The sequence below is a fragment of the Anas acuta genome, chromosome 2, assembly GCF_963932015.1.
Source record: "Anas acuta chromosome 2, bAnaAcu1.1, whole genome shotgun sequence".
In the NCBI taxonomy this organism is placed as follows: Eukaryota; Metazoa; Chordata; class Aves; order Anseriformes; family Anatidae; genus Anas; species Anas acuta.
In genome coordinates this window covers 122306040-122332399 of record NC_088980.1, presented here as the reverse complement: position 1 = coordinate 122332399, position 26360 = coordinate 122306040, and the positions used below count along the sequence as shown (strand labels likewise).

Sequence of the window (26360 nt, the reverse complement as noted above, 5' to 3'; positions counted from 1 at the left end):
CATGAAAATAGAGGAATTACTGAGCTGAATTTGTTGAACAGGAAAGAAAGCTATTCTTAAATCTTCTACTGTGAAGAAAGGCAAATTTCCCAACAAATAAAATCACGCGAGGAGATTCCTGTGTGGTCAGAGGTTGATTTAAGTATTTTATTTCTGTGTGGAAATACCTGCACCAAGGACTGAAAGGCTCACACTCAAGAGATTTCTCTGAAAGTTGCCTTTCTGTGCAGGACACGTTCTGAAATTAGTGTCTCATTATTCATAATCTGGATTGCTAAAATAGTTTCTCTCATTCTGATGAGAGAGATTTTTACTTTAAATTAGTGCAGAGAATGCAATCACACAAGGGAAGCTGCAAAAGCCTAGTCACGGGAAAATCTAAAAAGAGCTTTGGTCAAAAGAAAACAGTGAAATTAAACATGAAATCCAAGTATATTTGTAAGCTTGGTTAAGGAAGATTTCCATGTAAAAGCTTTCAGTTGAGAATACAGGACAGATACACATATTTTTCTGTTGTAGATGGTTGTTTTATCTGCAAATTTCTTCTCAAGTCTCTGTAAAACAGCATGTGTGCTCTGGAGTCTTGCACAGGTACAGCGCAGTGTTTTATTGCTGAGGTAAGTCTGACCGTAGAAGAAGACACTGCCACATCCTAGTTTTTTCACTTCCTCTGAACCTCTCTAATGTGTCCATTTTTCCAGGTAGCTTATTTTTAAAGTTATACTTGGAGCCAAGTTTGCCATCATAAAAAATGCAAGAATTCATTTGTTTTTGTCTGTTTCCAGTGTGACTTTTCTACTTACAGTCATGCAGCCTTTTAAAGGAATTCTCCTTTTTCCGTCAACCAGAGTGTTTCTTTTTTGAATTCTTATTTCATTTGTGTGTGTGGGGAAGAATGGCCAAAAAGAATTACTTGATAGTTCTGTCATTCCATTGTCATGGAACTGGAGAATTATACAACACAAAAGAGTGGGTGTTTTCTTGGAAGACATCTAGAAAAAAAGATCTGGTGACGGTCTGGAATATATTATCCTTGTTTTGGGAGAAGACTCGAACCATTATGTTGTCATGTGTTCTTGTTTGTTCTTCAAGAGCATTAACATCTCAACACTGATGACGCTTAAGTGTAACTTTTTTCCCCCCAAGAAACATTAGTGTATTCTGATGATACTCAGCTGAATATTTTATTTCAATGAAGTTTATTGGTTTACACTACATAATGCTGTGAGCTACAGGTTTGCCTTGCCCTGTAGATGGAGTCGGGTCAAAGAAAGTACGTGACTACAAGATTGCTAGGGTTATGAATCAGTATATTGGTAGGGAAGGTGTATGTCTTATAAGAGTACTGTTCCCTAGTTCTCAGGTAATTGTAAAATGTTATTCAGTTCAGTACAGGAGTTCCATTGCTCAATTAACTTAATTTTATATTGTTCTGTGATATTTACAAAGATTGAGGAGCCAAAATTCAAAAGAATTATATGGATAGAGTCCTTTTAGATATCTTTTTGTGGTGTTTTCTGTACACTTTTGGTGCTGTGTTATTTAAAGGCATACAGTACCACTGGTGATTTGGTGTTTAATCTGTACTGTGGTAGTAAAATCCCTGTACTTTGAATCATTTCTCTCAAATACTTTGCTTTGAGCAGAGTTGGTCCAAAGAGCTATGAGAAGTCTCTTCCATCCTGAAGTCTGTGGCTTCCCTCCTGATGGTCTATGGCTTCTATACTTTGCTAAGATGGTATTTTATTCTGCAAGGTCCTTCAGAGAGAGGATTATCTTCCATGATAGTGGTGCCTAATGGTTGTACTTGATCATTGGGGGATATCTGTTAGAGCTTCTTGAAAGTTAATACTACTTTTTTTCTCTTTCCAGTCAGTCAGAAGACAATTGCAAAGCCATGTTTCTTTCATTAAACATTAATCCATAGCATAATTTTCAGTGATCGTTTTCTTAAAAAAAAAAGTCTGAATGTGTACACAAATGCATACGTAGGATACCTTAAAACAATTTGACCTGACTTTCTTTTAAGAGGGGGTTTATAGCCTTACAATGATGCTAACAGGGCTTAAGAGTGGATCTAAGGAAATATAACAATGTAATTTAGACACCGGTAATCTTTATATATAAAGTCCTTCTGAAATTGTATGTCGCAAGTTATATCATAGATTTTATTAATGACTAATACCAAATATCTGAGAAGTACCTAAAAATGCAAACTATGACAGTGAAAAACTGAGTATAGAGCTAAACAGAACTCAGAGAAAACAATCTAATACATCTAATACAATGCACTTCCTAACGGTTTGTTGGGAATAGATGCAAAATTAGAATGCTTATGGGTCCCTCTAGTGGTGTGAAGTGCTAGGTAATACTTGTAAATTGTTCATAAATAGAAAACGATTAGTATCTTGGAAGGCCTTAGAAATACAGTTGCGGTTGTCATGTGAAATTGAATATTTCTTTCAATGTATTTACAGGTAGTGGAAACTTTCCTTTAGTACCTCAAGGCTGGTGATATCTGCTATGTAAAAATCATGAAAGGAATAGCTAAGTAAATGTGTAGTTGTCTTTACTATACCAATTGTGCAATGTTCCATGAAGAGAGAAGAGATTCTCTGTAGTTCATTTTTTTTTTTTTTAGAAAAAGAATCTCCTCTGGTGGACCTGTGCACCTCAAACTCCTGTTTGATATTCAAACGTGAGAAAGATCCACACTTTCACTTCTTATCTTATACATCCTCATTCTTATTTATGTTGATGGCAGAGATATCAGATATCCTTGGTTAAACTCTCTACTGATAATAGTTAAAATCAATATTTTTTATCATAGATAATTTTGTATCTATGTTTCAGGCTGTAGCAGGGAAGATGTGGAGGTAAAGTTCATGAGCTGGATTGCCTTGTTTTGACCAAAACCCCATCAGAGGCTAGGATTTATCTTTGCATTAAAAGAAAACCGAATCGGTTTTGCTAAGATTTCAGGCTTCTATAAATAAGAAATTAAACTACTAAGTTGTCATTCCTCCTTTCATTCTTTTTCCTTACTTTACAAAAGATGCAAATATTGAGAATAAATATATCAATCTAAGGTGGCTTTGATTGTGTTTTCCCTATTTTGTCTTTTTATTTTAACACGAGAAAAAAATTTGTAAAGTCCCTGTGAAATGTGACAATTTTTCTTTCTTTTTTTCATGAAGTAGAATACACTTCGAAGACTGGGAGTGGGAAAAGATTAGACTAAGTGTCTCAGAATGCAGATGAAACCTGTTGCACGAAGGCAACTTGCATAACTTAATTTTTTGATGTCTATTCATAACGTTTTGCTAAAATAACTGATGTTAGTAAACCATTATTTTTATTTTAGACTATTTCGGATTTTTTGTCCTATTAGCATCTCATTTCTAGATGCCTGGAAACAAGAATGACTATCCTAATAAATAAATAAATGAGTTTAGAAGTAAAAAGCACATCGGATGGTATTCTAACTTGAAGTGGGGAATGAACTGAAAAAGGAAGAACGTCCTAGGAGAGCTGCTGTTGACCAGGCACAAAGACTTACAGTTTGTCTTCTGGTTTCTTGCATCAAAGCTGGATCTGACTGCTGCAGCTTCCTTCTTAGCACTTCCAATGTCCTGACTTTGCTTTCATGTCATGTACTTATTTATTTTATCATTCTAATTTATCCTTATACTGTCCTTATCTCTTAAGAACAAATGCTCAGGGTAAGACATCAAAAAGGCATTTAGCACACGGAAAGCTCATGAAACGAAGCAAATGAAATGAAGGACATTTAGGCTGGGAGGAGAAATGTTTTCATGCCATGCCTTGAGCAAAGGTAATGCACTCTTCCGTTATAAATGGAAAGAAAGTAAAGCCATTATGGTGCCCTCTATTTTTTATTTTATTGTATTACCTAGGGTCACTGAAATTAGCAAAGAATGTCAGCCTACCCTCTTCTATCATTAGTCATAAAACTATGTGTTAATCATATATATAAAGGGAAACCAAGTTTCTGTTGCACTGTTACACCATTCAGGCTTTACCAGTCCTTCTCATGAGCTTGTATTTGCTGGTCTGCCAGAACTCACAAAGATTTATTTTGTATTTTTATTTCTATGTTATCCCTTACAATAATACTTTCTGACAAAAAGGGAGCTGCAAGTATGGATGCTCTCAGTGCTACTGCAGCTTTAAAAATCTTTTTTTTTTTCCTTGAAATTTTCTTCCTTGAAAGCTAGCTATTTTCTTTTTCAGCCTCCTTTTTAAATTAATTACCTGTCAAACCTCCACATCTGACTCACCTATCCCCAGTAATCCCATATCAAATGTCTAACTATTTTAGGGAGATCAGCTCACTTGCTGGGTTGGTGTAGTCCCCCTGAACCAGGCATTCTGGAAGGGCTCAAAACCTCTCATTTGGAAGTTATTCTGATCACTGGAGGTCTAAATAATGGGATGTTTGGTTGAGGTGTTAGTACCTTCAGCTGAACTTGGGATATACGTGTGGAATGAATAGTAGCTCAAAGGGAAATGCCAAGTCCTGCACCTGAGGAGGAGCAGCCCCAGGCACCGGCACAATGCACATGAAGCACTTCTTCGCTGTGTGGGTGACCGAGCCCTGGCACAGGTTGACCAGAGAGGTTGTGGGGTCTCCTCCTTGGAGATCTTCAAAAGCCGCCTGGGCAGCCTGCTCTGGGTGGCTCTGCTTGAGGAGGGGTTGGACTAAATGGCCTTCTGAGGTCCCTTCCAGCCTCCAACCATTTCATGAGGCTGTAATACTGTAATAACAGCAGTGCTGCCTAGAAAGATAAAGAATGAAATGGGCTTTGTTGTAGCTTGCTTGAATTACATCAGCTGGGGCAGTGCTTTCCAGAAGCATGAAATGGTTGGAGGCTGGACTTTTTTTTCTTTTACTAAATAAGGAGGAGGAATAAAATGATATGGACAGGTCGTGGTTTATGAACTGTACAAACTGATGATAATTTAGAGGTGAAAATTATGTTGAAGTTGAATCTTACTAGTGCATTGTAAAGTGAAGAGTAATGACTGTTCACCTTTGCAGGAAACTGCATTTCCTTTGAAAATTTATTTTTTCTGTACCCACATAGTGACAAAAAATATTGAGATTTCTGCAAATCCCCTAAAATGACTTATAAATGTGAAAACAGGTGGAATGTAGGGACAGACAGCTGAATGATCATGCTTTTGTGCTTTGCTGTCAAAAATGTGTTTTACTTGTGTTACCTACACTGTGCTGCTGTTCTGCCAAAGACTGAGTGGCATCTATGAAAGAATTACTTGTAGCATGACATCAGAAGTAGCTTTTTGTTAACTACAGATCTATAAAAAGCCTACTCATGATCAAGAAAGCTGTTTGTACTTCTGGAAGATTTTTCCTATTGAAGTATTTTACTGAGATGTAATGTAATTCCTGGACTTTATATATGGATTTGTGGACATTTTAGATAATTTCATGACCAAAATGTAGCCATTTTATATTGTTTTATTTCAAACCAAATGACCTCAGGTCTGAAATTTGGATTTTAAGCAACTAGATCAAGATTAAGAGGGGAAAAAAGAACTTCGAAACCTGTGCTGTCCTAGCAGGAGCAGTTACATTGCTGCCCGCTTCTGTGTTCTGCAGGATTGACGGTGTCTCAGACTGTACTCTGTTAATAAACTTGGTTAAAAAATATTGTCATGGTAATGCATCATGACAGACTCTTATTTATTTGCCTTCTGTATTTGAGAACGCTGTTTTTATAAGCAAATTTATCATATGTAGTACACCTGCTTACATAATCTGGATATATGCATATCAGTGTCTTCAGAGGAAGCGCCCCTGACTTTAATTGGGATGAGTAGGAGAAAAATATTTCATTTGAAGTTGTCTGTGTTAGCTCTTTGAAATGATAGGAACTTACTTCAGTGTCCTGATAAGCTACCTGATGCTTTTCAGCTGTGTCTGAAAGATGATTCCACTTTTGTCCATTAAATTGCTGTTAATTCAGACAATTGATATAAAATGTCGCTGCACTTCAGATACTGTGTGTTAGTGTAATTCTTTTCTGTTCAGAAATGCTTTATTAGTGTAGATTGGAAATAAATCAAGGAGGTAACATGGAGCAGAAAGAACGGTGTATCTTCTGCAGGGAGACCAATTTATACGATTAAAGCTTTATCTTGCATATTATCTTACATAGAATCAAACTGCTCTCACTAGAAATCATCGAGGCTTTTAATTTAGGTCCTTAATAAGGCCACACCCTTGTCTCTTAACATATTTTAGGCTGTGTGTTAAAACAAATACTATGATGGTTTATTTCACTGATTTCTAATCTGCCTTGCTTTTGGAAGATCAAGAAGTTGGGTTCATGTTGTTTTGAAAGTCTGTATGTTTAGAAAACAGCATATTTGCTTTTACTTACTATCTTAACATGTTTTTTTCTTTTTAATATACATATTTTTGGACAAAATGAAGGAACATCAAAATTGTTGACTGTTGGTTATGTTAAACTACTGTTTGGAGTAATGCTGGAAAGAGAGTAAAGGTGAAGTTTTGCCATAAATATTTCAGACTGGAAATATTTGAGCCACTGCAAAGAAATGGTAGTGATGTGTACTTTGGTCTGTAGGTTTCTGAAACAAACAGACGGACCCTTTAACCATATTAAGGGAAAGTGATCATAAGCTAGCATGAGTCCTTTAGACAGCTGAACTGGTTAGTCTAATAAAAGTAAAATAGTTGGATTATTCTTTGAAAGGAGACTACAGACACATTCTGTAGTTGTTAAACTGTACTGAGAAAGGAAGTTAGATACACTGTGAGAAGTGTAGGTCGGTGTGTGATTGTTTCTCTTTTTTTTTCCAGAGAAGTAGTTCTGGGTAAAATTACCTGGAAAAGCTCGTGTGTTAAAACCTTGCTAGTAAAGTTAAGAAAATTTCTGAACTTTCAAATCTGCGTATGTGTTACTTGTAGATGCTCAAAATCACTTTATAACTTCTGCATCAACGCATTATTTAGATGGTATATGTATCTGATATGATTTGCTAGGGGCACGGATTAGATGTGCATATGTGACAGCAGTTTTCCAAAAGGAACTTGCTTGCAATATTTGTGTGCTTGCATAATTTCTGTAATATTTCTGTCCTAACAGTAGCAGTGCTCCTTAGAAAGAAACATTTCAGCTATAAGTTAAATATTTGTTTTTCTTCACAGGATGCTTACATAGAAAACTTTCTTTTCTAAGCCATATCTCTGCGTTCACTATTCATAGTGATCTCTGTTCATGGCCGAAACATTTGATGCACCAAAAAAAAAAAAAAAAAGGCTGTGCAATTGTTCTGCCAGACTTCCTTGAACAGTGTTTCTTGGTAAAGTTTTTTTTAGAGAGAGTATTTATTTTCTTTTTTTTTTTTTTTGTAGCAAATTCTGAAATTGAAGTGTCTGTGTCTGCAAGAAATGTGAGAAGATTGCTTAGTTTCCAGCGATACCTGAGATCTTCCCGTTTTTTCCGTGGTATCACTGTTCCAAATTCTTCAAACATTTTAGATGATGATTATAATGGACAAGCAAAGGTTGGTGGCTTAATTTTTATCTTGGTTTTATCAAGCGTGTCTTTAAAATGTTTGTTTGCATATAGCAACCTCATGTTAAGAGGCAGTGCAAGGAAGTAGTTTTTAAGCATCTATTTTTATGTGTGCATGTATGTTTTGCACATACTTTATAAAGTCCAGCCAATGTTATGTGATTTCTGACAAACTCCTTCACCTCCCCTGAGTTTACTGGGATATTGTTTAGAGCTTACGTGGCTTGCAGTTTAAAAAAAAATAAAATAAAATAATCTAGTGAATCAAGGATATATTATCAACATAATAATTGAAGAAAAAGTGAGGAAGAATGTATCCGTATTTAAGAAATGTAATGGAACAATTTGGGCAACTTCTTTCTCTCCCTCCCCTTTTCCTTTGTAGTCTGATTTCATTAATGACCATCTGAAGGAGTGACTGACTCCTTAAATAAAAAAAGAAAGCTCAATAAAATGTAGTAATTGAAGTTATCAGTAGAATATTACATCAAAATGACATTTTTTTATATGCAGTTCTAGAAAAGTATGATAGCTGTAATATGCCTGTGCCATGGGACAGGTAAAGCATGCTGGGAAGAGAGGCAATACTAACAATTTGTTAGCTGGGTAAAGAAAGGGCTGGTGAATTGATGACAGAGGATGCTGAAGGGGAATGAGCAGGCAGTTTACAGGTTGTCGAGAGCCCAAAGGCTGGGTCTTGCTACCGATTGTGTATAATGCTTTTTGGTAGGAACCTTGATGCAGAAAAAGAGTATCGTTATAATACAGCATGTCTGACATTATATAGTGTGATCAGGCTCTGGTATAGGAAGAATCTGATAACTTTGTGGATGGATTTAAAAATATATATGCAATTTAACAGCAGAAACATCTTGTTAATGCTGTTTATTTCTTCTGGTAGCTCAGTTTTAATGGCTGGTGAAGGAAAAACTAGGACATAGTAACTGGATCACAAAGCAGCTACTAATTTAATGGGAACATGAGAAAGCAAGTATCAATTTTAAAACAGACTCTGAGGACTAGAACGTGCTTTGCTCTTCATCCATGTTCATGAAAAAATAGTTCGTGTGGAGTGGCTGTGAAGTGCTAATCTAGCCATATGCAAAGTGAAAAGCAAGTTTATTAGGAAGAAATTACAAGGTTGTTTTATATTCCTAGTAAAAAATCTAGATACTGTTTCTTCTATATGAACAAAAAGGGAAAGAGAAATTAAGATAAAGGACTACTCATGGGGTAACTATTAATGCATTGCAAAAATCTGGAAAAGATTCTGAAACAAAACGTTGGAAGTCATCATAGTGTTTTGTGATGCATACATCTATTAAAAAGATTACGTGAAATGTCAAGTGTGGGCCTTTAAGATGTCTCAACTTCTTTTGTCTAAACAGAGTTACTCTGTCATACTGCTTCTGTTTATAACCCAATTGTTTTAAAATTGTGTCACTTCTTTTAAGCAAATGACTAAGGGTATGAAGGGGAGATCTCAAACCCATACTGCCAAGACACTTCTTATATTTCAGTTTTGTAATTTGAGGCACATACGTTAAAGTTTTCCTATAATCAGGCAATCATTTTTAATACGATATTTTGTATATAGAGATTCTTAAGATTTACATGTATGTCAGTCTGAAATAATAAATATTTCCTCTGGGCTATGGGAAGATAGGCATATGCTGAGGAAGGCAAAGTTACAGCTTTTGTGTTTTCTTTCAGTGTATGCTCGAGAAGGTTGGAAACTGGAATTTTGATATTTTTCTTTTCGATAGACTGACAAATGGTGAGTTTACTTTTTCTATTTCATTCATGTTTTTATCTCTTAGCATAATTTAGCTATTGCTCTTATGTTATGATGTGGTTGTTTGTTCACTCAAAAACACAGATTTCATCAGGTACCATTTTGATTTAATAGTCCTTAATCTAAATTCTAGTTAGCCTTGCCACTCTCTTAAAATGCCATTACTGTCAGTACTGATAATAATCATTGATTTGTAGCAGAGGCCATTGTACTTTGCAGGTGCTGTTCTCTCTTTTTGTGCTGTAAGTAGTAATTTGATATAAATTGACAATTAACTTTGCTAATGTAATATTTTTTTTATAATTATGGAATGCTGTTAATTTACATGTCTGTGTCCAAAAGGTCAGTTTCACTAAACAAATTACTTTTTGGGCTAATTGAATGTTGGGTAGAACAGTTTTAATTCCTTTAGAGACTATTACTACTTTTTTAGTAGACAGCCAGTTAGAAAAGAGACTTACAAATGTGCTGGAAGGGAGAAAGGCTGCTGGAGTGGATAGGGAGAAGTCTTGTGTTATAATATGCAGCAATGGAAACTGGATTTTGAATAGAATGGGAGGAGGAGATGAGTCCAACACCAAGGAGACAGGCATGTGTGCCAGTGTGGAAAGCTCTTGGAGCCTGGGCTGTGAATGAAGAGCAGCTGCTGCAGTTCTTTCGTCAGTCAAGAGGAGCTGGTAGCAGAGATGCAGTCAGTGTGCTTAAAGTTTGGCAGGAGGAAACAGAAATGAAGTTCAGAAAGGAAAACATGGCACCAAAAGATAATTTTCTCTGCTGTTTTGTTAAAAGGATGCTTGACTTAACCTACAGTAAAAGTGGGGTCCTCACAGTTTCATTTAGTGCAAAGCATGGATGTAAAAATGAAAACAGTGGGGATTCTTGCAGATAGGATGTAATTATACAAGTAAGTTCTGATATAAGGTAATTATAAGTTCTGATAAACTGAATGAAAAAAGTTGGGTGCGCAAGCTAAATTGTTTATAAGCATAGTTTATTTCAGATCAGATTACTTCCGATAAACTGAAGTCCTCCTTTCTACATGGGGCCTTCTCTATCCTAAATATGCTTTTTGTTTTTGATACCCTTTAGTTACTCTCACTGCAGCTTCTATTGTGGGAGCCTTTCTATATTATCCTCTTTGCATTTTAATTTAATCATTTTAGGATAACGTTTCGAACAGGCAGTCTTGTTATTGAAAGTTTTTAAGAGGAGAATGCTGTGTACAGAGCGTTGCTGGATGAGCTGCGCTGGACGAGCCTGTGAGAAATTAGCTACTCAGTAAATGCTCTTTGAAGAATTGTTTATCTTACTGCGAGGAAGTGGCATGCACGTGTCAAGCCTAGTAATAAGCCAGATTTAGCAGACACCTTTGTCTTTTTGTACCTCAGTTTCTGCCCATGCTACGTTCTCTAATTCCTGTTAAATGAAGATTGTCAGAGTAAATGTACCAAAGCTGAGTAATCCATCATTACATATTGTTTGCAGAGTAAATACAAATAATCTGCAAGCTGTTTCAAGTAAACAGTAAGCGTGCAGGTTATTTCCCTGGCTCGCACAGTTCTATTTGTTTTGTCACTGCAAGTGATTGTAATATTATAGCTGTGAATAGGCAAAGTACATTGTAAGCTCGTAATAGTATACATTTCCTAGAGAAATGTAAACATTTTTTCTTTGATTTTTGGGTTGAGTAAGGAGTGGCTTCACAAAAAAAAGACACAAGATTGCACATGTGCAATGTACACAAGTTAACAGTGTTGACTGGCTTTTATGTTTGCCTGACTGTTCTGGTATTCCTTTTTAACCTGTGTGTCCATTTATAAAAATCATGATGCGATGTACCACAAAGTTGAATACTGCTTTAACAGATTTGCACAGTGAAACTCTGCTTTTTTTTAATGTTTGGTAATATTTTCCTCTTATCAGCTGACAGTGGACAGTATTGGTGATTGCTACAGGAGATAGTTGATGGAATCTTGTTATGCAATGAAATTTAAATATTAACCTTAAGTTGGTGTAGAGAAATCTGCTTGTGTAATTTTTTGTCACCAATTTGTTTGAAGTACATTTCTTGTGAAAGTCACTGATTTCATGACTTCCAATGAATTAGTATTTTCATCTTATTTTTAGGAAACAGTCTAGTCAGCTTAACCTTTCATCTGTTTAATCTTCATGGACTAATTGAACACTTCCAGTTAGATACGATGAAACTTCGTAGATTTTTGGGTAAATACAGCTTTTTATTATGATGAATATTGCTGTTTATCCGCATTTTTATACTTTAATTGAAGTGCTGGTTATAGTTTAGTTATAAGGTTTGAAGAGTACTGATCCAGTCCAGATTGTACAGTGATTTGAAGTACATTGACTGAGAGAAAATCTTTCAAAGTTTCTGTGAGTATAGAAATCTCTGTTAAAATCAAGCAAGTATTGACAAGCTGAGTAGCTTCATAGCAGATGCTGTGTTGTATTTGTTAAATCTAAATCATCAGTAATATATGTGAATTCATTCATGTGGCATTTTTATTGAGAAAGGATAGACTGCTCCTTTCTTTGGTTTTGTCTTCAGTTAGGTTTTAATTTCCATTTCTGAAGTTCTCAATGTAGTTTCCTAACTATACTGCTCATACCCATGTTGGCAATGCTTAACAGTGCCAATTTGATGCCGTCTCTTGCTTTTCAAGCCCTTGTACAAACACTCATTGTACTGCAGACATACTGCCTACATGGACAGAGCGCAAGACAATGTTATGAGGGCGTTCGGGCCTGTGGCAGTGCTTCAGTAGGAAGATTTGTAAATATGGAGTATTCAAACCAAGCAGTACTTCCACTCGACAGCTGAAGGAGCTGTCTTTTTGCATCCTCACAGCACAGACACAGACCCTAGTGTGAGGTATCCTTCATTTTGTTCTTGTGTGGTGGTACCTTTTACTTAATTTTGTGGAGTGGGATGGTGATTTTTAACAGAGCAGGAGAAAGGTTTTAGGTCCCTCTTAGCAGGCTTTCACGGCTTCAGAGAAAACAATATTGTGGTTCCAAAGCTTGTCATTTAATGAGAGGAGAAACCACATTCAGAAGGCTTTTCTCCCCTTTCAAGTAAGGGAATACTTTTGTTTTCGTCACTGAATTCTCCTTCTACTTCATAAATTTAATCGGCTCTGTCATGACTTTACTGTTGTTTTAAAACAGACTCAACTCTCCCCAGCTCCAAAAGGTAGAGCAGCTGACCTTGAGAACTGATATAATGCAGTGTGAGAAAGTCGTTGTAGAAATCTGGTCTTAAGCCACTGAAGTTGTAACTGTGTTTTGTCTTTGTCACCTTGCTTATCTCCTGGTTAGCTGAGATTTAGCAAAAGATTAATTTACTTAAAACAGACTGTGGAAGAAGGCAATTTTTTATTCTAGCATTGAAGTTCACCACCTTCTTGTTTTTATTGATGCCTTCTGCTTAACAGCAGTAACAAAAACGTTTCTTAGCTCTGTCCCTGCCCATCTGTGCAATCAAGCAACCTTTCTTCCAAATACAGCTCATTAGCATGAACTTAAATCATTCTTTTGCTACCTTTTATACCTTGTTCCAAAGCAATCTGAAGATCAAATTCAAGAAGACTAAGACAGTTCAAGTGTTCCCTGGTGCTACACTAAATCCACTTTGAGAACTTATTGGGATTTTTTTTTTAATAATGAGAGAAATCTAAGTTTAGTCCTTGATGGGACCTTAACATTTTATTTTTGTGCATATATTGTGCCATTCTAATTCTGGCAAACCACAATCAAAATACTATCCTAGGTCTACTTTCTTAAAGTAAGCTAGGAAAATTGTGGACTTCAAGTAAACAGGACCAGCTTCTGAATCCATAAAAATCGAGGATTAAACCAAGGACCTCTTCAGTTGTGCACTGAACATGAAAAATATGTGAAAGGGAGAAAGAGGTTAATGGAGTGCAAAGATGCTTTTCTTTATTATTGTCTATATGAGGTGTCAACCATGCATTGGATGCTCTTGAGATCACACAATGGTTACAGCACTTTAACTTCTCATGAGCCACAAATCTTCAGAAATACCATGGCAGTAATACTTTTAACATTGCAGTCACAATTATATGGACAGGGCTGGCTTGTACACAGAGTAGGAAAAGAGATTTGGATGGGAATGACAGGCTGTAGTTGGCCAGGAAAATGTTCTTTTGAAGTTTACGTGAAAGAATTAATGCATCATCAGGCAAAACTCTGCGATTTGGAATAAAACTTGATTGCTGTACTTCAGATCTTCTCCCCCTTCATCCTTTTAAATGTTACAGTTCTTGTACTCTAAAGGATATCCATATTAGCTGAACTACATAAAATATTCTACTTACAGGGCTAAAAGACAAGTAGATGGAGTAGAGAGTAGCAAGCAAGGAAGAAGTTAAATAGGAAATATTAAATCTAGGAGAGGTTAATCAGACCATGGTCTAAATTATTTTCTAAACTGTACATGGGCTTAAATTTCTTTGAGTGACAGTATGAGAAAATGCCCATAGAAAACTATGTAGAGGTGTCTTCCCACAACTGCTGTCCAGAAGGAGAAAGAAAAGCACTTGATACAACAATAAAACACTGCCTAATTCCTCTGCTTTGAAGGCATGATATTAAGCCATCCTGATGCTCCATTTAATAGTATGTTCATTTTGTATTCCAGGATGCCTCAACATTCAGGCAGGCGAGGTTTTCAAAGGGAGACTTTCCTGGAAAGTTCTTAAAGTCAAAGTACCTCAGATAATAATATACTGACTTCAAGTTGTATAATTTTTGCACTGAGATGACTTTACATGTAGTTGATTTCTTTTAGAAAATACAGTTCGCTCACATACAAATCTGTTACACCCGGGTGTTAGTTCAACTGGCAATTTATTGACTTTGACACTTTTATGTGTGTGTAGCCTGTGATACTGCATATTTCTGTGTCTAACAAGGACATAAAATGGTACTTGGAAAAATTGCTATTTTATCTAAATTTGGATATTTGTTATTTTCCTGCAGTTATGGTTCAAGAAGATTATCACAGTCAAAATCCTTATCATAATGCAGTTCATGCTGCTGATGTGACTCAGGCCATGCACTGTTATTTACAAGAGCCTAAGGTAAGGGAGCATTCTCAATTTTACATCACATGTAAATATAGTAAGGTACATATTTTTGTACGTGTACAAGTGGTTTGTGTGCACATACATGTGTGTATTGTATGTGCACATACACTCCTTTTAAAGAAAGAAAAAACAAGCAAACAATAAATGCAACAACAGCCTCTTTCCCTCAATCCCCAAACCCACTTTTTGAACAGGTGGTGGAACAGGAACACAAAAAGGAGCAGAGGGGAAGATCTCCATGTTGCTGAGGCTGTGTTTTCACACTTAGTAGTGTGCTTTTCTTTTTTTTTTTTTCTTTTGAGCTGGCATTGTCTTTTGTGTGACTTCATTGTGAACCAGATGAGCAAATTGATTAAGTTTGCAGCTGTTTAGCATAGAGCTGTGCCCAAAGACATTTACATGGAATTGCAGCCTGAGTCAGAGCTGGCAATAATAAACTGTATATTCATGATTCTTTTTACCTTTTTCTTTCTTTTTTTTTTTTTCCTCTCCACTGTATAAACTCTTGCTTGGCTCATCTTTGATGTTAATGAATAATATGCTTCTGCTGAAGGCACATTATAGCAAGACATCAAGAGTATGCTTTGCCCTTTCTTCCTTTTAAGAAAAGCAAAGAGGGAAAACATGCAGCGTGACAGACCTCAAGGAGCTGAGCTAGTTCAGTGTTTGCTTCATATTACTTGGACTGCTGGCAGTCACTTGTAAGCAAGTTAGACGATTTCAGGGATAAATCATAGAATCACAGAATGTCTTGGGTTGGAAGGGACCTCGAAGACCATCTAGTACCAACCCCCCCCCCCCCCCCCCCCGCCATGGGCTGGGATGCCACCCACTAGATCAGGGTGCCCAGGGCCCCATCCAACCTGGCCTTGAACACCTCCAGGGATAGGGCATCCACAGCTTCTCTGGGCAACCTGTTCCAGGGCCTCACAACCTTCTGAGTGAAAAATTTCCTCCTAACCTCTCATCTAAATATTCTCTCTTTTAGTTTAAACTCTCTTTTAGATTAACTCTTTTAGTTTAAAACCATCCCCCCTCGTCCTGTCGTTATCTGACTGAGCAGAGTTGCTCTCCATCCTTTTTATAAGCCTCCTTTAAGTATTGAAAAGCTGCAATGAGGTCACCCCGGAGCCTTCTCGTCTCCAGGCTGAACTTCCCCAGCTCTCTGTCTTTCTCTCACAGGAGAGGTGCTCCAGCCCTCTGAGCGTGTTCATGGCCCTCCTCTGGACCTCTCTAACAGCCCCACATCCTTCTTGTGCTGGGACCCCAGACCTGGACGCAGCACTCCAGGTGGGGACTCACCAGGGCAGAGCAGAGGGGGACAGTCACCTCCCTTGCCCTGCTGGCCTCTCTTCTGTTGATTCAGCCCCGGATGCAGTTGGCCTTCTGGGCTGCAGGCACGCACTGCTGGCTTATGTTGAGCTTTTCATCCACCAGAACCCCCACATCCTTCTCTGCAGGGCTGCTCTCAATGAGTTCTTCTCCCAGTCTGTGCTCATCTCTTGGGATTGTCCTGACCCGGGTGCAGCACTATGGTGTGGACTCGGTGGACATTAGGTTCACGTGGGTCCACTTAGGAAGCTTGTCCAGGTCCCTTGGGGTGGCATCCCTTCCTTCTATTGCATCAACTGCACCACTCAGCTTGGTGTCACCTGCAAGCTTGCTGAGGGTACACAATCCTCAGCAACAAATCCTGTCCTTTTTATTAAATCAATGCAACCTGTTGTACTCTGTAGCCAGGGTGAGATAAGATATTTATCTTGATGCCAATTATCACTAGTTTGCTGTTCTTTTGAAGACAATGCCTTTTTATTCCGTTTCTGAAGTGAAAACAAATAAGTGCTGGTTCCACGAACATTTTCAGAGGCTCTTTACCCACTCCTCCCATTGTTTCTCAGTGTTGCTCTCAGATCAGTTGTTGGGGCAGTAAGACAGGTTGCAGAACTGATGCATGTCAGTTATATTTATGGCATGCAGTTTGGAGGCTTTGAGCATTTTTTTTTTTTATTTAATACTCACGATGAAAGTTTTGTAATGCTTCTGGTATGGACTTTTTTGGAACATACATAGCTACTGGTTCTGTTGTACCCAAAAGCATTGTAAACTTATGAGGCATGATAGATGGCAAAAGCAGAAGGGAATATAAACTCCTGTCCTTGCAGGAGGGTTGCTACATTTCATTTTTGTACGGGTCATACTATCCTCTGTTTTAATGCCAGCTAGGCATCCATACTGAGCTTAACCCAAACTTCCCAACCAGAAGTAGTAACAGGAAGAATATCTAAGAACAGTGAAAAGCAGACCATGCAGTTGCATGCTGAGTTAGTTAATTACCAGGCACGTGCTTCTCGAAAATATTTATCTCTAGCAGACTTTCTTCCTTCAGTTCTTTTCCCAGTAGGCTTTGAAATAAAATCATGCAAAAGAGTAGAAATCTGCTCTGAACAGTTCTTAAGGCTTCTAAAGTGTTAGCTTCTTCCTTCTAAGGTGACGGTATTTTTTAAAAATATAGCATGTATTTAAAGCAGTCTGTATGCATACAGACAGGCTGGGTAAATGAGAGAAAGCTCGCTTTAAGAATTTGCTGCTTTTAACAGGATCTGTTTAGAAATAGTAATTCATTGCCAACTAAAAAGTCACGTTTTCTGTGCCAGCATTTTCCGAGACTGAACCTTGACATTCAGAAAGAAGAATGCTTAAACCATTGAAATTTTTGTAGCTTTTTTTCCCCCTGCAAAATACTTGGGAATCAGTAGAATATTGGTTTTACATCATTAAATTGCCTCAGAATTCCTATTTGCTTTTAAATTACTAAAAAAGAAAAAAAGTGACACCTGTGCACCTATTTGAGGGGGTTATACTTGTGTTGCTGACAGAATTACATGTTGTTGTTGTTATCTTACAGCTTTCCCAATCCTTAACTCCATGGGATGTTCTGCTCAGTTTAATTGCAGCTGCCACACATGATTTGGATCACCCAGGCGTTAATCAACCTTTCCTAATTAAAACAAACCATTACTTAGCAACTTTGTATAAGGTAAGGAGAAAATTGGTTGTTTTGTGAAAAACAGATTTGGAGAGTTCCTGAGGAGTACAGAAAAAGAATATAAATTGTGATGTCTTTAGCTAGTTGTAGGTGTGAATTTGAGATGTTTCCATGCCACTGGGATAAAAATGTGCAAGCTATCAAAGTATTCAGGATGTGAGAGCTTTAATCCACTTCAAAACCAACCAACCAAACCCCCCTCTGTGGTACAGCGCTTAGTGTGAAGCTATTCAATCCTTTTAAGACCTAAAGTCACTGACATCTGTGGTATCACTTTCATTTCCAGAATACCTCAGTATTGGAGAACCATCACTGGAGATCAGCAGTGGGGTTGCTGAGAGAGTCTGGTTTATTTGCACATATGTCATTGGAAAACAGGTATGTTTTATACAAAATAATATAGATTAGTTTAAGATGCAAGTAAGCTGCCACTTAAGAAAGAATAAATTATTGTGTGGCAGCTCCTAATTTAAATTTTGCATTCACATCTATTTTAAGAATTATTGGATACCATGCTACTGGAGTAGGGGAGTTCATGGTGCAATGTGATATTTGGGAAATAACATCTACTGTGAGCACACTGAAGGGGTGTGTTCATGCAGTCAAGCACCTGCTTATATTAAATTATTTTAAACTTGGCAGCTTTTTCTCATTCTGTCACTGCAATTGCAGCTTAAAATAGACCTTTTTCACCTACTGTAACAATCAATATGCATTAAACAATTTGTGCATATTTAAGGAAAAACAAACAAAAAAGCTAAAAACTGTTTCAATCTTCCTGAAAGCTGCTGATGAAATGTTCTGATATCTCTATGGATGTTGTAGGAAGAGAGAAAAACAAACAAAAAAGAAACCATCCTGTGCAAATACTAATCAGCAAGCTTGTGACTTGAATTTGTATCATAATGAATATGACAAAGAAGACATGTAGATGTAGTGATGGCTGCTGTTCTTAATTGCTATGCTGTCTGAATGCTTGGTATCGCTAATTACTACAGGCAGCTGATGGAAAGCCAGATAGGTGATCTCATTCTTGCCACAGACATCAGTCAGCAAAATGAGTATCTGTCCATGTTCCGATCCCACTTGGATAGAGGAGACCTATGCTTAGAGGACGCGAACCATCGTCACTTCATTTTACAGGTGACCTTTTTTTGCTAATATTTTTTGAAAACATGGTTTCTTACTTCAAAAACAACTTGAAGTGGTAAATGCTACTAGTTCTGGTCTATACTTTAAAAATGAAGTAGAAATACCATTAGTAAATACCCTTAGTGATTTTGTTTCATTGCAAAAAGTTTGTTCCCTCTCTCTCTCCCATTACTTTTCCTAAGCAACATCACATGTTGGTAGGTAACGCAGAGGTACTAAAACAAGGAGAAATACATCTTCAAGACAAGAATTAGTTCTTCTGATGACTCTAGTGTAGTCTCAGTACTGCGAAATGCTTTGTCAGAATGTATTTCAGGGGGAAAAAAAAAAAAGCACTATTGTTGTGCATCAGTTTCAACTTCATACAAATTTTTATTGCTCGGTTCATTGTGTGGACTGTAAGAGAAAATGGACAGACGAGAAGTTCTTTCCTGTGCAAACCATTAGTAAATACATGAACTTCAGAGCTAGAAATGCAAAATCCTGTTTGCTTATATTGATGTTTCTTTTTCTGAATTCATTGCTGTGTCCTGTGTTACTGAATAAACTAAATGTAGTGTCTCTGAAATTCTTTGACTCGACTCAATTTTCATTTTGCTCAGAAATGATAATGAGATCTGATAGTTCCCTGAGTGTTTTTTTTTAAGTATGATCATGGAACATAAACTTGAGGGAAGCACAAATGGTAGGTAGGTTTATGAGTTACAAAACTTAAAATGCCTGCTGCCAGGAAATAGGTAATTAAGGATGTTGCTGTTGGAGAGAAAGGGGTACGCAGGGTGACCTAACGGTGTGTATTACTTTACTAGATGGCTTTGAAGTGTGCTGATATTTGTAACCCATGTCGGACTTGGGAGCTGAGTAAGCAGTGGAGTGAAAAAGTAACAGAGGAGTTCTTCCATCAAGGCAAGTAACAGTAAAGTATCTGTTAGTTCATAATGTATTTATATTGCGGAGAGAGCAATCGTGAGTCATAGCTGCCTGCAAATAAATAGTGATTTATATTTAGTGCTAATAGAGATTTACAGTGCAGTGTGGGATTTTCTTCTTTATTGGGTTGTATTTCTTGCAAATGGTTCGTGGAACTGAAACCTGGTGAAAAATCTGCTTAGAATCTGAATGTGGCATGACTGGCTCAATACATCCTTCAGATGGGAAGGTGCTTCACATAAATAATAAGGTTCAATTTACACGTTTCTAGTAAATTGTGAAATATATTCTTGGTAGATACTTGATATTTAAAATTTATTTGTCTGTGAGAACCTGTTGGTGAGCAGGAACAACTAGAAAGGAGATTTTTAGTCATGTAAGTAGTCTTAACTATGTGATAAGCAGCTAATAAAGCTTTTAGTTGACAAGTGGAACAAATTAATTTTGTCCATTATTATTGAATAATTTTAATAACTAAAACCGAGCTTTTTTTGAAGGCTAGTTTAGCTGCCTTGATTTGAGAAATGCTAGTTTGCATAGATATGAAAAATGGAGAACTGACTTTTATTTGGTGCTAAGCATGTGAAACTTACTACTAGATGGAGATTACGTGGAAGTAGAACCATAAATTCTCTTCAGTGAGAAATTTCTGAGGGCTAAAGCAAGAGAGATTGAATTTGTTGTTTCTATAGCAGTCCAGGAGTTTTGCATGTTAATCCATCAGGAAACCTCTGATGTTTTTCTTGAACTACTGCTTGTGTGATCAAAATGCACAGTATTGGACCTAGTGACTTAACAGTTGTATTATACTCTTATTTCTCTAGGAGATATTGAAAAAAAATATCACTTGGGTGTGAGTCCACTTTGTGACCGACAGACAGAAACTATTGCCAACATCCAGATTGGTAACTGCAATTCACTTTATTTCAGTAGACTCCTTTCAGGATGCCTATCAAAGAATGTATCTTTTCCATACATTTCCTGGAAGCTGTACCTGGTCTCTGTGTATAGCAGCACTTCTTAACAATGAGCTTTTTTTTTTTTTTCTTTTGATTTATTTAATTTGCTATACCATTTCTCCCTTGAATGTAGTGTTTATGAAATGTTCTGTACAGTCCCGGAGGCTGAGGTCGCTGTTTCCTCACAGAATGGGGAGAGCACGGGAGGCAGCTCTGTTACTTTTCCTGTGCTGCTGCCCGGTGGCTTCCTAATCTGGGGTGAGCAGCTTGAGAAGAGGAGAAGTTTTGTCACCTTGCCCATGCAGCGGCTGGTGCCTTTTGAGGTTGCTGCAAAACAATTCCAGCTCTCTGGAGTTTGCTTTCTGGAATGCCAGCATTCATTTCTTAAAAACTGCCTTACGTCAGGTGGTGGACAGGGATTTGATGGAGAACTGTGAAAAGCCATTCTGTTATTTTTTGCTGTCTTCAGCTGAATTTGAAATGGCTGAAGGGCTTACTTTTTTTTTCCTATTTGTTTTAATGAAGTTGTTTATGTAGATTGATTAGGACTCTGTTAAAAATAGTAAAGAGAACAATAAATTTAACCACAATCCTACTGTGAACAAGTGCTTGAAGTTAATTAAAGATTAAAAAAACGTTTGATCAGCTGCACTGCTTTGATTTAGAATGTTAGAGAATGATACATTTTTGTAATTAACAGATTTAAGCAAGCCCAGTTTTGGTAGGTTTACCATTCAATTTTTGGTTCACGGAAATTAGATCCTTTTAATAGGTGCATATACACATGCACGAACATAAATGTAAATGTTTATCTGTTGGTGTTCTGTGTCCTTCTTGTTTAAGAACTAGTCTAATTGTATTTTTAATCAGCTTAATATTGTGAAAAGAACCCAGGTTTTATTTTTTTTTTTTCCCTGTGTAATGTAGTTCAGATCACCTATGGGGCAATTTCCTAGAAAATCTACATGTCTAAATGAAAGATTTATGTAGTTTTTGTGACTTAGTTACTGATGGTTAGGTTCACAGCCCCTCCCAAATATTTACTTCATTTGGTCATTCTGAAATTAGCAGGGTAATTTATATAATATATTTATATAATAAATTATAATTTATAATATAAATAAATATATTATATATATTATATATATAATATATTATATATTATATATACAGTATATATAATATATTTATATTATATAATAATATAAATATAAATATAAATATAATATATAATATATAATATATTATATATTATATATAATAATATATTTATATAATAAAATATAATTTATATAATTATATAAATTATTATATAATTTATATAATGCCGTTCTTTTGACTGACCAGTAAAATCTTTTGTATTTTGAGAAATCTCTCAAAATACATTTGGAGAGATTTAAAATTAATATAAATTTAGTAAAGGTGCTTAAAATTTAGTTAAGATGCCCTAAACATCAAATGAGTTTTTAAATGTGTATTTGAATAGTCTAATGCATTGTTTAATTTCTTACTGAATTTTATTAAAGTTTAGTGGGTTTTCTCCTGTTTTTTTCACTTGGGTACGTTTGTTTGCTTGTCTTTCAAGGCTTTATGACCTACTTAGTGGAGCCGCTATTTGGGGAGTGGGCCCGGTTCTCGAACACGAGGCTGTCGCAGACGATGCTTGGCCACCTGGGACTGAACAAGGCGAGCTGGAAGGGAGTGCAGAGAGAACAGTCTAGCAGTGATGACGTCGATCCCACTTTTGAGGAAATGGACTCAGACATATTACCTCAGGAACCTCGATTGTCCTGACCTCAATCTTCATGACAAAACTGCCTCTTCTCTTGGTATCTGCACAGCTGGATTAAAGGAGATACTTGTCTGCCCGAGGTTTTGGTAAAATGGTAAAATGATGCCAGCATTATTTATTTCCAAGTTTTCCTTTGACACAGACCATTTGAACCTGATTTTTTTTAACTGCAAGATCCGAACATAGAGCAATATGCATATGCCTCAGTTGGTTTTCGTTTGGAACCTTGAATATGCAAAGCACAGCAGTGACTGAGCCTTGAAGGAACAGTACGAGAGCTTCATTGTGCCACATGTTTTGTTTGGTTTTATTTTTTTGTGAAATCTGAAATCCGGTCTTCAAATCTAAGACTTGAGATGGATTGTTCCACTTTCTTGGAAACTAGCAAGACTTGCATAAATGTGTTCAAAGCATACCTTCCACTCAGTCCCTGTTTTAATACGGAAATGTGAAGTGCCCATCCTCTGCTGCCTCTGGCAAGACTTGATGTTTACAAATGTACTCTGAAACTATTGGTTCTAGACTTAACCTTTGCGCATGGCTGTGAAGGAACCACTAACCTGGGTTTTTTGCTTTTTTAAACGAAAAAGATCAAATCCGAGACTGCAGCTCTTGTTTCTTTGGATGCCAGAAAAGCCTCCCATTTGCCATAATTTTGTTTGTGCACTGGGAACTGAGCATTCATCATAGAGCACAGCCAAGCTTTACTCCAGTGCTGTATGGGAATGCAGTTTTTTAAAAGCGGAAAACACTTCTGAATTTGGGAAGGGAAGGGGTGGGGGCGGGGGGGGGAAAGCATCTGAACTGCATTGCGATTCTGCAGTGAAAACATCGCATGTTGTTTTCACCATTGTACACTTGAACTGCACATGCAAGAAAAAGGTGGAATGTCTAAACACCATAATCAGCTCAGGGTATTTGCCAATCTGAAATAAAGTGGGATGGGAAGCGTGTCCTTCAGAACAAGGGTACAAATGCCCCTTTCGCTGCAGCGTGTGTGTACGTGTGGGTGTGTGAGTATGTCTGGGGTGGGGGAGGGCGGGAGGGAGCTGGGAAGGGTTTTGAACGGCAACATTTTTTTTTTTTTTAATTTATTCTTTTAGAATGTGACAATTTCATGAACAGCCACATTGGGGAGGAAACTGTAACAAATTGCTACAGATGCCTTAAACTATGCACAAAGCTAAGTGACCAAATTTGTTTTTGATTTGAAAAAAAAAAAAAAGGTAAAAAATAAAAAAAAGTGCATTGTTTACTTATTCCTCCCTCTACTGAAACATTACCCGCTAATGGGGTTTTGATGGGAAAAGGAGAAAATGTTTTTTAGGACAAAATTAAAGGACTAATTTTAAACTTAAAACATTCCATTTTTGTAATTTGTTTTACATTGTTTTAAGTACAGTAAGCACAACTGTAATCTGATTTGAGAAACTGGTGCTTTCTTTTAGTTCACTTGTATTTCCCTGTTCTTATTGTAAAAGACTGTTTATTAATTCTGTTTACAGTTTGTTGCAACAGCCATTCTTGGGAGAGAGCTTCAGCGTAAAGCCATTTGTAAAGGCTTTGCCGTATTCATTTTAATATGTGCCTGTTGCTGTTAACTTTTAATTAATAAAAAAGTTCTTTTCACGTTATGCTCCTGTACATTTAAGTTATGACCGAGTCATGGAAAGATAGCTGAGGTTGCAGTGAGCTTCCACTGTAAAACTAAGCCCATTTTTTGGATTTGAAACTACTAGTCCTCCTAACACTCCAAAATTTATCGCCTCTTCGAGCTTGGCCTTTTACTGTTTCAAAAGCAAATTCTGACTTACCTGTTTGTTTCCCTTCTAAAATTAAGTTGTTTCTTATTCTTTCATGTTCCCTGAAGTAATATTATTAATCTCAAAGTGGCCATGTTTAAAGAAATAAATTTGTAATGAAACCACTGTTTTTGGAGCCTGCGTGGACTTCCTTCCTTTGCTGCCAGTGCAAGTTCTTGCTGTTGTCTGACTTCAGTAGCGGATCAAATGTGCTGCGAGTCTGGGTTGTAACGTGACGTAAGAGAAAAAAAAAAAAGCCTTATTTTAACAGCTTGTCTGTAAGAGGGTGGAGATACTTGCCAGAGTTTTTTGGAGCTGCCAGAACAAAGAGGAGGTAGCTGTGTGCTTGAGTAGTTCACTGTGGAGAGATTGCAGCGCAGCTTCCTTACAGCCTATATAGATTTGCAGGGTTAAGCGTGGAAAAGTACTCATTTCTCTGTTTTTTTGAATAAAACCTGTTCTGAGCCTGCAGATACTTTCAAAACAACCATTAAAATCAGAATCTGATGTCTCCTGATTCTCACATTTTCGGAGATGTGACTCAGTTTATATTGCCATTGAGGCACTGTCTTTAAACTTTGCTAAGTGTTGCAGGATACTTGTATTTTACTAAGAATTTTTAATGGAAACGAAAATTAATAAACTTACACACATAGCAATACTTACACAGAATATTTATAAACAACCTGCAACTCTTCAACATTTTGCAATCTTATTGTTAGGTTGCTCTGTTCTGATAGGGACCAGTGCAGCTTGTCAGAATCCTGGAGTAAACTGTGAGTAACTATGTTCTACACCAGCTTTCCTAGGGAGGAGCTTCTGGCTTCTCCTACAGCACTGGATTTGGAAAAACTGGTTCTAATCCCATTTATTACTGTGTATGGAAGCTTCTGATGTTGACTGAACTAAGACAAAAATGTCTCTTCTTGAAAGTACCGTCTAGAAATTCCTTCTAAAAAGAATTCTTTCTACATTGGATGTCAGCATTCCTGCAGCTTAATTGTTTGTGCAAAACCCGAGAGCATTAATATGCCAGGAGTGTACTTAGCGCGCTACAACCGCTAACAGCCAGTCACAGCCCATGTGAGTCCTGAAATGTGTTACGGGATGGATGTCAGCTTCCCATCATTATTGGTTTTAATTTGTGAATCTGCTGCTGTTGGGCTGTACTATTTGCTAACACAGGGAGACAGATACGGCCCTTAGCTGGTGTCTGAGGGATCTGCCCGGTGTCAATGTCCTCAGTTTGCGTACTTGTGTTTTGGGAGGTTTTTCTGTCAGCAGTGGCATGTGTATATAAAAGATTTTAAGTAGAAAGATACAAATTAACGTACAGAAAATAAATAATTTGATGACAGCTTTGTGATTATTTTTTCTTGTACAGCAAGAAAACATTTATGGTCACTGTAATAGAATGTACAGTGCACGTTGCTGTGGCTGACATCATTTGTAGAGTACCATAAATCAATCACGTACACCTTGTTTATTTTAACTGCTTTTAATTTTACATAGTGGCAATATAGAGCATTAAATACAAAACTTGAGCCCAAAAGTATCTTTCAAAAAAGTGTTTTAAAGGCATTTAAAACATGAAGATTTAACGGCCTGTCAGTAAAACCGATGGCCAAGCATTTAGAAAGGAATTTTTATTGTGTACATATTAACACCATTTCAAGTTTCACACCAGAAAACATCTTTCTTGATCATACAATCTACCTTCCAGTTATAAGCAGCAAAGCTTCAGTCATCTTCGGTAACCTAACTGGAGCCATTCAGCTGTCTCTACCTAAAACACGCTGCGTTTTTCTTTTCCTAGAAAACGGCAGCTCTAAAAGGCACTTGTACGTGATCCAGTAGCAAGATAAACTTAGAAAAGCCAAGTCTGGCTCGTTCATGCTCTAAGTTTATCCACAGTCAGAGCAAGCCTTGGCTTCACCTGAGTGTGCAGCTGAGTTACAGCGCTCTGGTTGCTGAGCAGCTTTCTTCAATATGGATTTTATTTTTAGTTTGTGGATAGAGGCCTGAGCTCGGGGGGTTGGTTGGTCAGTGAACGGGCTCTGTACGGGTCTGGCAGCAAGAAGCTGCTCTGGGAAATCCCCACAGGACCTCCCCTGGAAAACAGATTATGTGCAACAGCTCCCACCATCGCGTCCCTGCAAACAGGACCGT

General features: G+C 37.1%; 1 protein-coding gene across 4 annotated transcripts in view; it reads left to right on the top strand.

Moving 5' to 3' along the window:
* The window catches only part of PDE7A (phosphodiesterase 7A), a 75195-nt gene extending 50878 nt beyond the window's left edge, over positions 1 to 24317 (top strand). For 3 of the 4 annotated variants that reach the window (XM_068671983.1, XM_068671984.1, XM_068671986.1), the window contains 10 exons: positions 7427 to 7578; positions 9303 to 9366; positions 11512 to 11607; positions 14404 to 14504; positions 17416 to 17547; positions 17843 to 17934; positions 18555 to 18699; positions 19518 to 19614; positions 20463 to 20543; positions 22183 to 24317. In XM_068671983.1, the coding sequence (XP_068528084.1) occupies positions 7427 to 7578; positions 9303 to 9366; positions 11512 to 11607; positions 14404 to 14504; positions 17416 to 17547; positions 17843 to 17934; positions 18555 to 18699; positions 19518 to 19614; positions 20463 to 20543; positions 22183 to 22391 (1169 nt within the window). In that variant the 3' untranslated portion in view covers positions 22392 to 24317. The remainder of the gene's footprint in view (positions 1 to 7426; positions 7579 to 9302; positions 9367 to 11511; positions 11608 to 14403; positions 14505 to 17415; positions 17548 to 17842; positions 17935 to 18554; positions 18700 to 19517; positions 19615 to 20462; positions 20544 to 22182) is intronic. The other variant, XM_068671985.1, reaches the window with a different exon arrangement.
* Positions 24318 to 26360: the final 2043 nt, after the last annotated feature.